General features: G+C 35.9%; 1 protein-coding gene across 1 annotated transcript in view; it reads right to left on the minus strand.

Moving 5' to 3' along the window:
* Window positions 1–9,531: 9,531 nt before the first annotated feature.
* Window positions 9,532–15,553, minus strand: part of TTK (TTK protein kinase) — a 41,692-nt gene continuing 35,670 nt past the window's right edge. Inside the window, exons 19-22 of the mRNA XM_004386060.3 lie at window positions 12,419–12,595; window positions 11,781–11,865; window positions 11,346–11,443; window positions 9,532–9,951 (exon numbers count right to left, since the gene is read on the minus strand). Coding sequence (XP_004386117.2) covers window positions 9,865–9,951; window positions 11,346–11,443; window positions 11,781–11,865; window positions 12,419–12,595 — 447 coding nt within the window. The 3' untranslated portion in view covers window positions 9,532–9,864. The remainder of the gene's footprint in view (window positions 9,952–11,345; window positions 11,444–11,780; window positions 11,866–12,418; window positions 12,596–15,553) is intronic.

The following is a 15,553-nucleotide window of genomic DNA, read 5'->3' on the forward strand; positions in this document are numbered from 1 at the left end:
TCATCCCATGACTGGTCTGGTCTTTGGTCACTAGTGTTCATGCATCAAATCTATTCTTGAGATGGACTCTAAATTCAGGTAGGATACACTCAAGGTCATGCTTTGGCTCTCACGGACTTGTTCTAATATTCTTCAGCTTCAACTTGAACTTGCATTGGAGCAATTGATGATCTGTTCTGCAGTTGGCCCTTGGCCTTGTCCTAACTGATGATATTGAGCTTCACCATCATTTATTTCCCCAGATGTAGTCAATTTGATTCCTGTGTATTCAATCTGGGGAGGTCCATGTGTTTTATCATCATTTGTGTTGTTGAAAAAAGGTATTTCCAGTGAATAAGTCATTGGTTTTGCAGAGTTCTATCATGCGATCTCTGGTGTCATTTCTATCACCAAGGCTTTGTTTACCAACTACTGATCCTTGTTTGTTTCCAACTTTTGCATTACAATCACCAGTCACTATCAATGCATCTTGATTACATGTTTGATCAATTTCAGATCACAGCAGTTCAATTTCTTGGTCTTTGGCATTAGCGGTTGGTACGTAAATTTGAATCATCGTCATATTAACTGGTCCTACTTGCAGGTGTATGGGTATTAGCCTATCACTGACAGCATTGTACTTCAGGACAGATCTTGAAATGTTCTTTTTGATGATGAATGCAGCACTGTTCCTCTTCAATTTGTCATTCCCGGCATAGTAGACCTTATGATTCTCTGATTCAAAATGGCCAGTACCAGTCTATTTCAGCTCACTAATGCCTAGTTTATCAATCTTCAAGGATTCCATTTCATTTTTAATGATTTTCAATTTTCCTTGATTCATACTTCATATAGTTCTGATTACTAAATGAATGTTTATAGCTGTTACTTCTCATTTGGAGTCTTGCCACATCAGAAAATGAAGGTCCTGGAAGCTTTACTCCACCCACATCATTAAGGCCAACTCTACTTTGAGGAGGCAGCTCTTCCCCAGTCACATTTTGAGTGCCTTCCAACCTGAGGGGCTCATCTTCCATCACTATATCGAAAATGTTCTGCTGTTATTCATATAGTTTTCACTGGCTAATTTTTTTCAGAAGTAGATCGTCCTAGTCTGTCTTTAGTTTGTGTTTTACTGACTACACAAAGGCTTTTGACTGTGTGGATCATAACAAATTACGGATAACGTTGTGAAGAATGGGAATTCCAGAACACTTAATTGTGCTCATGCGGAACCTGTACATAGACCAAGAGGCAGTTGTTCAAACAGAAAAAGGGGATACTGTGTGATTTAAAATCAGGAAAGGTGTATGTTAGGGTTGTATCCTTAAATTCACCATACTTATTCAACCTGTATGCAGAGTAAATAATCTGAGAAGCTACTATACGAAGAAGAATGCAGCATCAGGATTGGAGGAAGACCCATTAACAACCTGTGATATACATACGATACAACCTTACTTGCTGAAAGTGAAGAGGACTTGAAGCACTTACTGATGAAGATCAAAGAACACAGACATTAGTATGGATTAAACCTCAACATAATGAAAACAAAAATCCTCACAACTGGACCAATAAGCAACATCATGATAAATAGAGAAAATATTGTAGTTGTCAAGGACTTCATTTTATTTGGAACCACAATCAATGCCCATGGAAGCAGCAGTCAAGAAATCAAACGATGTATTGCATTGGGAAAATCTACTGCAATAGACCTCTTTAAAATCTAAAAAGCCAAGATGTCACTTTGGTGACTAAGGTGTGCCTGACCCAAGCCATGATCTTTTCAATAGCCTCATATGCATGCAAAAGCTGGACAATGAAAAAGGAAGACCAAAGAAGAGTTGATGCATTTGAATTATGGTGTTGGTGAAGAATATTGAATATACTATGGACCTCCAGAAGAATGAACAAATTTGTGCCAGAATGCTCCTTAGGGTGCGGATGGGGAGACTTCATCTTGCTTGTTTTGGACATGTTCTCAGGAGGAACCAATCCCTGGAGAAGGACATCATGCTTGGTAGAGGGTCAGTGAAAAAGGAAGACCCTCAATGAGATGGACTGACACAGTGGCTATAACAATGGGCTCAAACTTACCTACTCTTGTGAGGATAGTGCGGGACCGGGCAACATTTCATTCTGTTTGTTATACACGGGGTCACTGTGAGTCATAGCCAACCTGATGGCACCCAACAACAACAACAAGAGTTTGGAGGGGAAAAAGCCTCCACTCTGAGATGGAGGGAATATCTGGTATGACAAAGAGGCAGCCCTTGGGGAATCCTCACCAGTATAGGAGCCAAGAATGCCCCTTAGAGATGGCAACAGAGTGAAGAGGGAGAAAAGCACTCTCTGTACCCCAGCCTCACCAGCCTCCCAAGAGCAATAGGCACACACAGGTACACTGCTGGCCCATGGTCTGTGGTCAACCCTTCCATAGGCATCAAAATGATATTTATAATATCCTTAAACTAAGTGGAATCCGTGTAACTGGGGCCAGCAGTGTTTGAGCTGGAGTCTCTACTCCACTTGGCTTAATGCCAACTGTGTTCTTGCCTCATCTCACTCTTGTATTAGTAAGAATATAAACAAACCCTTTGTAGTTGCCTCCTTATCTCACCTGTGTTTGCAGATACCTTTCTGACCTTGTTCTCTTAAAGGCACTAATTTAGAATATTTCTAAAAACAAAGCCTACAAATTATTACATATATAGGTATATTATGCCTTACAAACACTGTCATACAATAAACTTTATTTATTACTTAAACTATTAAATAGTTAATTAATGTAATTACTAATACATTTCCCTCTTTCAATAAACTTTCTGGAGGTAAAAGAAGAAGGAACTTGGAGAACCACGGAGAAAATTCCGAAGTTATAACTGTGTTGGGAAAGTAGAATCAAATAAAAACTTCAAAATGACATAGCAAGAAAAAATAGAATTTTTATTCTCTCTATGTCACTCAATACCCAAAGTCCTATGGGACAATGAACCATAGATAAGAAAGCAGTGATTTAAGGAAATTAGCAAAGAGTTTGCTGTATCTTTTTAAATATTTTAATTAGTACTGCTCACTATATAGTTTTAGGGCTCCACTTTCTCAACACATTATCATTACATAAACCCATATAACTTGCTTTGGCCTGTGAATTGTGAACAGAAGTGAAGTGTGTCACTTTCAAGTGGTAATTTTAGGAGCCAGTGTATAACTGACCATGCTTTCTTTTTCTGCTTGCATAACAACCAGATAGTGGTATACCAGCTAGTCTGGGTTCAAGAGTGCGGAGAAGGCAACACAGAGCAGAGTTCTTCATGGCCTCCCAACGGACATTAGTGAGAAATAAAATTTTGTTGTCATAAGCTATTGATATATTTTGGGGTAATTAGTTACCATGGCAAAACCTAACCCATCCTGACTGATACTGATACTGATTTAAGTTAGTAACAAACCCTGACTCCCAAGCAGAAGTAGACAGTCTTTTCTGAAATAAAGCATTTCTAATTTAGACCTCTGGGATTCCCAAGGATTGAGATCAATCAAATAGGAAATCATAAACAAAGATCAACAAACTCACAACAGGGTGTGTGTACAGAAAAGGGTTAACAAATCTGAGATGGCTATCCTTAAAAAGGTCTGCTCGCAAAGTTGACCCTTAATGGTGTCTGTGAACTTAGATTTCAGGAAGATTCCCACCATTGTCTAAATGATAAGAGTAGTTTACTGTGCCAAGACTGTTTGTACACACAGTGAAGTTTATGCTAAATACTTGCTTTCCTTCTGGGAGTCAAAAATTTTGGTACACGCTAGGCAAAGGGTGCCTACATAACCAGCCCCTGATAAAAACCCTGGGCTGTTAGTCTGTGATGAGCTTCCCTGGTAGACAACATTTCACATGTGTTGTCACAACACACGTGTCTTAAGTGACTCCGAGGCTTCTGGTTAGTGTTTTTTAACTTGTTTTTTCTTTGCACAGTATTTTCTATTTTTCCGGAACAGATTATGAGGAGATGCCTGTATATGGTTTAAGAATATATACATATGTGATAAAACTATTTTTAAAAAGCAAGGGAAGAGATAATTTAAACCATTACTCCAGAGGACAAACTTAAAACTTTGTATGAAATAGGACAAAACAAAATCACAAAGGCATGAAAGAGCTAACAATTTGTAGTAGGGAGCCTCTAAAATTGTCCACAATGATCTCTGCCTCCTGGCTTTCACAGCCTTGTGTAGTCCCCTCCTCTTGTGGGCTGCGCCTAGTGACTCACTGTTAACAAGTAGAACATGGCAAAAGTGAGGTGATGTTACTTCCAAGATGAGGTTATAAAAAGATTGTGCCTCCTATCTTGGGAGACTTCTCTCATCCACTAGCTTGCTTGCTCTGAGTAAAGTCAGCTACCATATTATGAATTGTGAGTTTATGGAGAGGCCCATGAGACAAAGACTGATGGAGAACTCTGGCCAACAGCCAAGGAGGAAATGAAGCCATCACTTCAACAACTCACAAGGAACTGAACCCTGCCAAAAACCACTACATGAGCTTGGAGCAGATTCTTCCCTAACTGAGCCTTCAGATGAGACTGCAGCACCAGCAGACAGTTTGATTGCAACTGATAAGAGTCCTTGAGCCAGAGATACCTAGTAAGCTGTACCAATATTCTTGGTTTGCAGAAACAGTAAGATAATAAATGTTTGTTGCCTTAAGCCACTAAGTTTTGGGATAAATTGTTATGCAGCAACAGGTAACTAATAATCAATTAGTGAGAAATGATTTGGTCAAAATATTAATGAAGATGAGAACCAAGTAAGGTAAGCACAGCTGGGCATTTGCAAATCTAGTAGAAACATCTCTGAAATAGAGCTATAGGTTTGGAACTTGGTGGAGTATTGTTACAGATTGAATTGTGTCCCCAAAAAATGTGTGTCAACTTGGCTAGGCCATGATTCCCAGTATTGTGTGGTTGTACACCATTTTGTGATCTGATGTGATTATCTTGCGCATAGTAAATTCTAATCTTTATGATGTTAATAGGGCAGGATCAGAGGCAGTTATGTTAACAAGGTAGGACTCAATCTACAGGACTAGGTTGTACCTTGAGTCAACCTCTTTTGAAATATAAAAGAGAGTATAGAGCAGAGAGGAAAGGGATCTCCTACCACCAAGAATGAAGAACCAGGAGGGTAGTGTGTCCTTTGGACCCAGGGTTCCTGCACTGAGAAGCTCCTAGACTAGGGGAAGATTGATGACATGGACCTTCCCCAGAGCTGACAGAGAAAGGCTTCCCCTGGAGCTGGTACCGAGAATTTGGACTTCTAGCCTCCTAAACTGTGAGAGAATAAGCTTCTGTTTGTTAAAACCATCCACTTGTGGTATTTCTGTTATAGCAGCACTAGATAACTAAGAAAAGTATGATAGACAAGATTCAAATCCCAAGAACTGCCCAGTGAGGAGAGTCTTCCTGATTTTCCTTTAAGCTAGCACAGAAGGGCTCGTACGTCGGGAAGGTGTGAGCCAGAAATAAAACGTCTGGTTTCACATCATCTAGGTGGGCCTGGGGGACCCTGGTGACACAGTCATTAAGAGCTACGGTTGCTAACAAAAAGGGTGGCAGTTTGAATTCATCATCCACTCCTTAGAAACCCTATGGGGCAGTTCTACTCTGTGCAACAGGGTCGCTGTGAGTCAGAATTGACTCGGTGGCAACGAGTTTTTTTTTTTTTTTGGTGGGCCTCCGTACTTAAAGTTTGAACTTGGAATACTGTCGTTCTGGATGGGCTCAGGGATGTGGTGTAATCACACAATTTAAATAGCCACATGTGGCTAGTGACTACTGTATAGGATGGCACTGTTATAGTAGCAGCTTTTTATTTTTCTGATTTAATCTGTTCTTTTCTGATTTAATCTAATGCTTTCTCAAATACATATTGATTTTCTCAGGAATGAACCAAACAACTTTTAATCAGAAAAGATCAAGACTGCAATCTCTACACCCCCTGGGAATGAACTAAACTAAGTTTATTTGCCCCTAAAATTATAAGCAGCTTGGTTGTACCCCCAAGTGGATATAAAATATTAAGTCATTTATCTTTTCTAATCTTTCAACCTCTACATGTCATGTGTTACGGATAGAATTGTGTCTCACGAAAATGTGCTGTAAATTCTAACATCTGTGCTTGTGGTTATAATTCCATTTGGGAATGGGCTGCCTTTGTTATGTTAATGAGACATGATCAGTGTAGTTATTAGGTGCCATTGAGGAGGTTCCAACTAACAGTGACCCAATGTACAACAGAATGAAACACTGCCCACTCCTGCACCATCCTCAGTTGTTATGCTTGAGCCCATTGTTGCAGCCACTGTGTCAATCCATCTCATTTATGGGCACCATCATTCTCTAGTCACTCAACCCAGAACTTGAATCTTCTTTTTCTTTTCCCCAATACAACCAGTGGGCCACCTGCACTTGTTTATAACACCTTCTAAATATTTTTGGAACTTGTCCTCACCTCTATCCCATAGACACTGCTCAGTGCAAGCCCACCTGGCCTCTCACCTGGATCACTGCAATAGTTTTTAACTGTGATTCCTACTTCCAAATATCTTCCACATTGCAGCCAGCTGGGTGGCACAATGGTTAAGCACTTAACTGTTAACAGAAAGGTCTGAGGCTTGAACCCATCAGCTGCTCCTGTAAAGATTACAGCCTAGGAAGCCCCATGGGGCAGTTCTACTCTGTCCTATAGGGTTGTTATGGGTCAGAATTAACTCTATGTCACACAACTACAACAAACCCTTCAATGATTCCATATGAAGACCTGCCTCTAAGGATAAGTTCCAAGCTCCCTGATGTGGTACACAGCAGGCTTCATGATCTGATCCTTATCCTCTTGGGCTCACTTCTCACAACTGCTCCTGCACTACTCATCCCTCAAAACTCACAAATGCATGCATTTCTTCTTCCTGCAATGGCACTCCTTCTCCTTTTTTTCACCTTGTTCTCATGAATTCTTTGAAATTCAGCTCAGTGTTTGAGCAGACTTGAAGGAGATGAGGGAAGAGCATACCACACGGAGAGAACAACCAAAAATAAAGGATCTAAGCTGGTAGTTGCCTGATACATTTGAGGAAAAGCAAGGAGGCTGGTGTGGCTTGAGCAGAGAGAACCAGGGCTGGAGTAGGTGATGAGGTCAGGGAGATAGCAGGAGACCAAATCATGTAGGACTTTGTACTACCGTATAAAAAAGTTGGCTTTTAGTCAGAGTGAAATCGAGAGCCATTGTAGGGTTGTGAGAACACTGACTTGTTTTAAAATGATCAGTTTGGCTCTCATGTTGAGAACAGATTATAAGAAAACGGTAGAAGCAGGGAGACTGGTTAGGAGGCCGTTACAGTAATCCACCTGAAAGATGATGCTCAGAACAGGTTGGTAGAAGTGAAATGGCAAGTGGTCAGATTCTGGATTTATTTTGAAAAGAGTAATCCATTTCCTGAAGGACGGATGTGAGCTGTAAGAAGGATTCCAAGGTTTTCGGCCTGAGCAACAGGAAGGATGGAACTGCCATCAGCTGAAATGGTGCAGGTTGTGAGTAGCAGGTTTTGACAGGAGTCAATTTTATTTTGCAAATGTTGAGTTTGAGATATCGCTCAAACATCCAAACCCCTAGAAGATACAAACAGTTAAGTGATCAGCTACTAACCAAAAGGTTGGTGATTCAAATGCACCCAGAAGTAACTTGGAAGAAAGTTCTGGCAACCAACTTCCAAAAGGTCACATCCACTGAAAACATTACAGAGCACAATTGTATTCGAAACACATAGGGTCACTATGAGTTGGAATTGACTGTACGGTAACTGTTTTTTTTTTTTTAGGTTTATCAGACATCCAAGTGAAGACGTGGAGTAGCCAATTCAATATATGTGTCTGGAGCTCAAGAATGAGATTAAATCTAGGCTAGTGACATAAATAGGGGAATTACTAACAAGTACATGATCTTTAAAGTCATGAGACAGGATGAGATCCCAAGGTAATGAGTATAGATGGTGATCTCTCTCCTATTAGGCAGAAATCTCTTGGAAAATAGTATTCTAACCACTTGACCCAATAGAAGCTCCATATTGGGATTTTTCACCTACAAGTTCATCCCACTAAATAGAGAGAAAAAAAAAAAAAGAAAACCACAAAACCCAAAGTTCAAGATGAAAAGGCGAGAAAGCACTCAAGTACTTGTACGGTTTTCTCCTGAGAGGTGCAGAAAAGCAGTCAATTTAGAAATGGTGGGAAAGATGCTGGGCATAGGATTTATCTACAACTGAGAGGAAAGAGGGCCTCTTCCTTCTGTACTCTTCCAGGATTTCTCAAACAAGGAAACTTCAGCTTCCTAGATTTGGACACATGCAGGAAACTTGTATGATAATGAGGATTTTTTTCCTTTTCTTCCTATGTTAGTAACTATTCCTCATCTAAGTTTATATTTCATGTAGGATTTCATAGACTTAAGACTGAAAGAAGACCAGGAGATCGTTCAGTCCATTCTTCAAATTTTAGTAATAAAGGAAAACAGGTCCCAAAGATATTTAGCGGCTTACCAAGCTCCACAAAGCTTGCCAGAGAAAAGGCTAAGAATAGAGCTGAGTCCTTTTCAGTGTTCCTTCCACCTAGCCACAATATTTAAAGACTCACTAATATATGTATTTTATTCAGAGGAAAAAAAAAGGTTAAACATCACAGTAGACAGGAACATAAAGCTGCCAATGAAATTTTTTATTAAATACCAGCAAATACTAGCCCCTGAAATTCAGTGTGAATATAAGATTATTTACTATAAAGATTATCAAACTAGTAGAATACTGATGACACTCTTAAATTTGATTTGATATCTCAGATGCCTTTTATAACTTATTCAAGGTCAGGAAGTAGCTGATTCAGTCTGGATAAGATGTTCCAGGAAATGTGTGAATCCCGGTAAGAGTTCTCAGTTGCTCAATTTCAAAGGAAATAATTGCATTTTCAGAATGAGATTTAAAGATTGAGTTATTTACTCTAGGTCCACAAGTACTATTTTGAGGTGACAGATACACCTTTTGAATGTTTTCTTCTAACTCTTAACATGACAAGCATTCAAAAAATGGGTTTATATAAAGTAAATTTCAAGATTATTTTAAAAAGAAAAAAAAAAGGCATTTTTCAAGGGGCACATGTGGGACAAATTTTTGACTTCCAGACTGGATTTGGAACTATGTCTTCTCCATGAGCAGGTTTGCAGAACTACAGCTTTAACTTGAACAGAAGGTTGGTTATGTATTACATGGCATTAACTTAAAACCAATAATCCTGAAAACCAATAACCAAGGTTAAAATTTAGGGGAAACAATACTATATGGTGTTAACCTTGCACATCATACAATGGGGGCATGCCCTAACAACTTCCACCACAAAATCCAGTATGATACTTTAAACACAAAAAACAATAGATACTATCAAAGGGTGAATTGAAGAAGCCATGTCAACAATATATTTGTCTTTAGAAAATAATTTTACAACTTTGAAATTTTAGTGTCATTTTATGCTACAAAGCTTTATTTACATAGTTCTTTAGAATATATTTCAGTTGTCCCCACTACTGCAAATGTAAAATGACAAATAGATAACATTTATAGGAAAACACAGAACAGAGGAAAACAATTCTACAATATAATATATACAGTGCTATTAGTGGTTGTTATTTTTATAGTCTTCTTTTGGGGATAATCTACTGAATTTTTCTGCTGATAACGTTTCAGAGTGAAGCAGTCTTCAAGAGTAGATTTCCAAAGAGAATCAAGAGTCCACCAGTCCAATATATTTTACAAGTGTTATTTCACAGTCCATGAGTAGCTGCAAATCATTTTTTACCCCATTTTTTTTCAAAAGGATTGGATGATGAAGAGGAACCATGACTTTCACCACTACTGTACTGCTCATATAAAGTCTGAAATTAAAAATACATAGACCTGTTCTGTAATTTTTTAAATTCAATGTTTTATCAGATTAGTAAAGGTAACTCTACATATTCTAAGTACATTTTTTTCTCTCCTGTTATTATAATTGAAACTGAGCAATAAGAGACAATTTTTAAACACCTAGCTTGGCTTTTCTATAAGAGAAATGTAACACAGCTATTAGTAAACATGTATATGAACCTCCAAATGGATCCCCTTTACTTTTTCTTAAATAAAGTCTGTCTTATATAAATTCCTAGGGTATAAAACAAACTCGTTAGGAAACTTGATATATACTTTCAGATGATATTTAAACTAATGAACGGGAGACATTAAAAACATGCAAATTGTTATACAAATAAGCATAATTAAGCATATTAAAATCTATGCACTTAAAAAATGTTCTAAGGTTCAGCCCACATCTAATTTATGAAGATGACAAACATCTTTGCCCTCAAAGGTAACTAATCCACCTGAATTTTATTTATAAAAGGGTTTAAACAATACATTGGTAGAAATTTAAAACATGAAGATATTAAATACAGAGCAAATTTATAACACAAATACTGCCCAATTTTAATTTCTAAATCCATTGACTTATCTGTCAGCAACTGAGAAAATTTAAGGAAATTTTTTCTTTTTCTCATATGAATGCAAATATAATAGTGAACCTATAGTAAATTCCTCCAGAAATGTGTCCAAGTTCTGACAACTTAGACTAGCTTTACCCCTATATAGAAAGCTAAGAATTTTTTAGTTTGAGCTCCCATAATTTTATAATAATGGTATAACTGAATTATAATTAGTAACAACTTAGTTAGGTAAACCAGTTTGTATTCATAGGGTTCTAGAAATGACTGGATGTTTGATAACAATGATGTCTGAAAATTATGGTATAGATACAAACAAGCATTGGAAGGCTGAAAGGCTTGAGACATTTGCTTTGAAAATATATTAATTGTTACCTGCAGCGTCACAGAAGTCATTACATATAACAAATATTGTAATTTCTCTAAGATGGATTAAGAAAAAAAATTGGCTAGAGGGAATGAATTCAAAAGCTGTGTTAAGAGTGGTTTTAAAAGACATTCCTTTATTGAATTTATTCCAGTTGAGAATAAATTCAAAAGACAGCAATCTTTTGAATATACTTTATATGACAATACAGTCGGAACTGTGCTGTTCACAGAATAAGAATGTAAATCAATTAAATCTATTTGTTAAAAAAAGCATATGCTAAGTATTTAAATGTAGAAACATATCTCATAATGTATCAGATGAATGGACCAACTTTTCTTTGGATTACCTATTTCTTTAAGTGTCTAATGCACTAAACTATATAAAACAGCTAAAATTAACGCAGATACAACATAAGCATACTTACTCTAGCAGCTTTCAAAATGGAGTTAGGAGAATTCAGACCAACGAGTTGGCCCAGAACATATTTCATTTCTTCAGTAGTTCCCTTACTCATCTGGTTACCTATAAAATAAAGATAATAAATAGCACACCAGTACCAATAAGAAAAAAATAAGGCCACATGTAAATACACATTCCGATTAACAGCATAATAATCGGCATTCTTGTAATTTATTACTGATGATAGCCCCTTACCTAGGACAAGTAAAAATAAATGCTAGCAAGTAAAGAAAGGCAATTTCATTTACTTTACTATTTAGCATAATAGGAATTCCTTTAAGGGAGGAGGCAGGCTGGACAAGAGTAGCCAATTCAGATTCTGTTTTTATCAAGTTTGAAGGCTGTTTACATTAGTATTCTGATAACAAACACAGTTTTTTTTTAAAAAAAAAAGACATACCTGGATGAGTTTGAATTTGAACATACGGATGCACCAAGAGCTCAGGAATGGATATTCTCTTTTTAGGGTCCCTTATCAAACAACACTATAAAAATAAAGATCAATTTTTTTAGGACAAAGTAGGTTTTCTTATGTGATATCGATACAGTATTTTTCCAGATTGTACCATATTACAGAAGTTGCTTTCTAGATATCCCACTCATATGGCAATGACAAGATTATTCCCCCTAAATCACTCTTACAAGATCCCCAAGTATTCAGAAGTTTTAAGCACCTTCAAAGTGAAATTAACATGCCTTAAAAAGCTAATTGAGTACGCAATTCCTTTCATTAGACTAGTTATATCTAAGTCAGTTACATGATTCCAATCATTTAATGCCTTTCTTTTAATCAATTAATTATATGAAATATTTTTCCATATCCATATAAAACTAAAACCCATAACCAAACCCATTGCTGTCGAGTTGATTCCGACTTATAGCGATGCTATAGGACAGAGAAGAATTGTCCGACAGGATTTTCAAGAAGCAGCTGGTGGATTCGAACTGCTGACCTCTTGGTTTGCAGCCAAGCTCTCAACCACTGTGTCACCAAGGCTCCTCCATACTTATATACTAAAGGGTAATTATTAAGATTACCTTTAACACATCTTGAAGATCTTTCTCTGGAATATCAGGAAATGCAATTTCATGATTAGGGTCAATTATGGCATGTAATTTAGAAATTTGATTAATTATGTGCTGGAATGGTGTTTTCCCATAAGTCATATAATACAGAATGCATCCTAAGGACCAAACGTCACTTTTAGGACTTATCTAAAAAAAAAAAGGTGCTGTTATTTTAATATAAAATGTAAAGTAAGAACTTTTTATAGTCAAACACGTGTATGTATATATACACACATATATACATACATACGCCCTAATATTTAAAATCGTAATTAGATCTCAATGAATATACCAGTGCGTGGCAATGAAATTAAGTACTAGGCTACATTTACATGACAAAACATCTTTTTCTAGTTTGGTTATTTCAAAGACGATGTATTTCACTTTAAATGTTTCAACAAACTCATAATTAAAAATTTTCTACTGAAAAAAAATATTGAATTCTTGTCAACTTATAAAAATACCAAACTAAAAAAGTTGCAAAACTTAAGTTTAGTTGTTACTCCCAGAATTATTAGAATATAATTGAATGAGTTTTATATAAATTCAATGTATAGATTTTCAAAAGGTTATTTAAACCCAAAAGCACAAACTGTAGAACCAAGCTGTCTTGTCTTGCATCCTGGTTTTATCACTAGCTGATAATTCTATCTGTCCCTGTTTCATCACTTCTAAAACAGAAATAGTAAAAGTAGGTTATCATGAGTATTAAATGATATAATCATGAAATGTCGTTAAGGATAGGGAATAGTTTTTGGTTATAGTAAGTACTCAATAAATATAACCTTATTAAATGTTCATCGTATTAAAGTGCTATTAGAAATAACCAAAGCAGTATTATAACATATTACCTTTCTGACTTTAAAAAGAACATGAATACGACCAAACACAGGAGTAGGTGTAATAAATGAGAACAGCTAACTTCCTCTTTTAAAAGATACTCAAATACACATTAAAACACAAGAAAATCTTGTAATATCCTCTCCACAAGAAATAAATCTTAAAAAAAAAAAGACATAGAAAGTTGGGAGAAAAAAAGAAATGAACAAATGTTAACAGGAGAGATAAAGCTATTTTATAGTGATAAAAGGTAAAAATCAACCAAGAGATATGATAGTTATGAATGTCTATGCTCTGAAATCACACTTAATATGACTATATTAAGCAAAAACTATATTATTTTGGGGGGTGATTTTATAATGCCTTTCAGAATATGACAAATGAAATAGATTTTTAAAAATACAGAGATTTTGACTAAAGATTAATGTCAATATGAAAGATATATGAAATATAAAGAAATTTATACTCCATAGAGAAGATGTTATTGAAATACCACAGGACATAAAAAATTAATTTACAAAGAATATTTTGTTAAATGACAAAGAAAAAATTGTTCAGATCTCATTATCTGAACACGATGTAAAAAAAAAAAAAAAAAAACCTGAAAATTAATAAAAATGACTTCCTCTTACCCCGATTTAACTACCTGGAAATTAAACTCATTTCTAAATAAAACATGGATTGAAAAGAATTTCAGATTGTGGGAAAATGGCAATGGCAGTACAGTTTTTTTATTTCTCCAAATTCCTAGATAAAAGCAAAGAGAGTAGACTGAGAACAAAACCAAAAAACATATGGAAAATATCTAAAACAAAGTCAGGTAAAAAGTATACCCGCAAACCCCAAAATGTAAGTAGGGTCAGAAGCCATACACCACAAGACCTGTTGGTAGTGCACTTGAGGCAGAAAGCAGGCAGAAGCAATGTAGGCACTGGATGGAACTAAGAACAGAAGTCCAAAGTAGTCAACAGATATTCATTGCTGTGGTGGACCAATTTGAGAACAGAGCTAAACTGGGAAGGGCTTTGTTCTCTTTAGTAGCAGAGACTATTTTACATGTTGTGATAAAAACCTGTTTTCTATTCCTAATCAAAAAGGCCACTGGTAACAGGTGGTTCAAATGAGTTGAGATTTACTATTACATATTAAATCACTGAGTTGACAACTGATAAAATCTGAACTCTATTGTTACAACTCAAAATAAATCTTATTTTGAAGCAAAAAAAAAAAAAACCAAAAACAGAAAAAGAAACAATTTTAAAGCTGAAAATTACAAATTTTAGAAATTAATAAAAATAACACCACAGTAAAACCTGTGGCCAGCAGCTAACATCAAATTCGGAATAAAATTCCTAGTTTTAAATTAAAAGCAAGAATACTAAAATTAAATTAGCAATTATTTAAATCTAGATGCTAGGAAAATAATTAACCTAAAGAAAACGCAAAGAAGAAGTTAACAAAGATAAAAGCAGAAATCAATTAGAAAACAAATAAAATTAGAACTGATAAATGAAACCAAGGCCTGGTGTTCATGATCAACAATCCCTTATTAATTAATACTAACGAAGAAAAAGAAAAAAAGACAGAACAAATTCAAGTATTACCAAAAAAAGGGAAGCTAAAAGAGAGAATATTTGGTATAACTTTATCTCTGTTTTTCGAAAGGATATTTAAAAGTCACAACTTTCTAGGAAGGAAAATATAATTCAGCAAATAAAAGCACATTTATCAAGTAATTATTTTGAGCTGGACAATGCACTAAGTGCTTTATATTCTTTTTTATTTGGTCCTTAATTTCTTTTAAAATAAGTACTGTTTACAAGCCCAATTTACAGATGAGGAAAATTAGGCAAGGTAAGTCACTTGCCCAAAGACAGTTGTTAACAAAGAGGCAGAGCTATGTCTTGAATGCAGGTCCCTGGGACAATAATGTGTGCTTGTATTCACTTGGTTACATTGCTGCAGGGAGAGAAAGTTAAAGCTTGGGAGCTTTAGGCATTACGGAAGGCAAAATGGGCCCCTGACACAGATCACAAAGCTCACCGAGGTGGTGGCTGAAATAAGGTAAGTGGGAAAGTAGCCAGTGGCAGGACCTGGCTTGGAAAAATTATATACACCAATTGTACTTGAAAATATAGAATTCACAAATAAATAAACAAAGCAAATTAAAATGTAAGAATCAGAGAGGAAACAAAAAGGACTTCAAAGGATATCAATTCGATGTTAGTTTTAGGTATCCAAATCAGAGCTAAATTATTTTTAACT

Source organism: Trichechus manatus, unplaced genomic scaffold (genome assembly GCF_000243295.1).
Source record: "Trichechus manatus latirostris isolate Lorelei unplaced genomic scaffold, TriManLat1.0 scaffold00154, whole genome shotgun sequence".
NCBI classification, from domain to species: domain Eukaryota; kingdom Metazoa; phylum Chordata; class Mammalia; order Sirenia; family Trichechidae; genus Trichechus; species Trichechus manatus.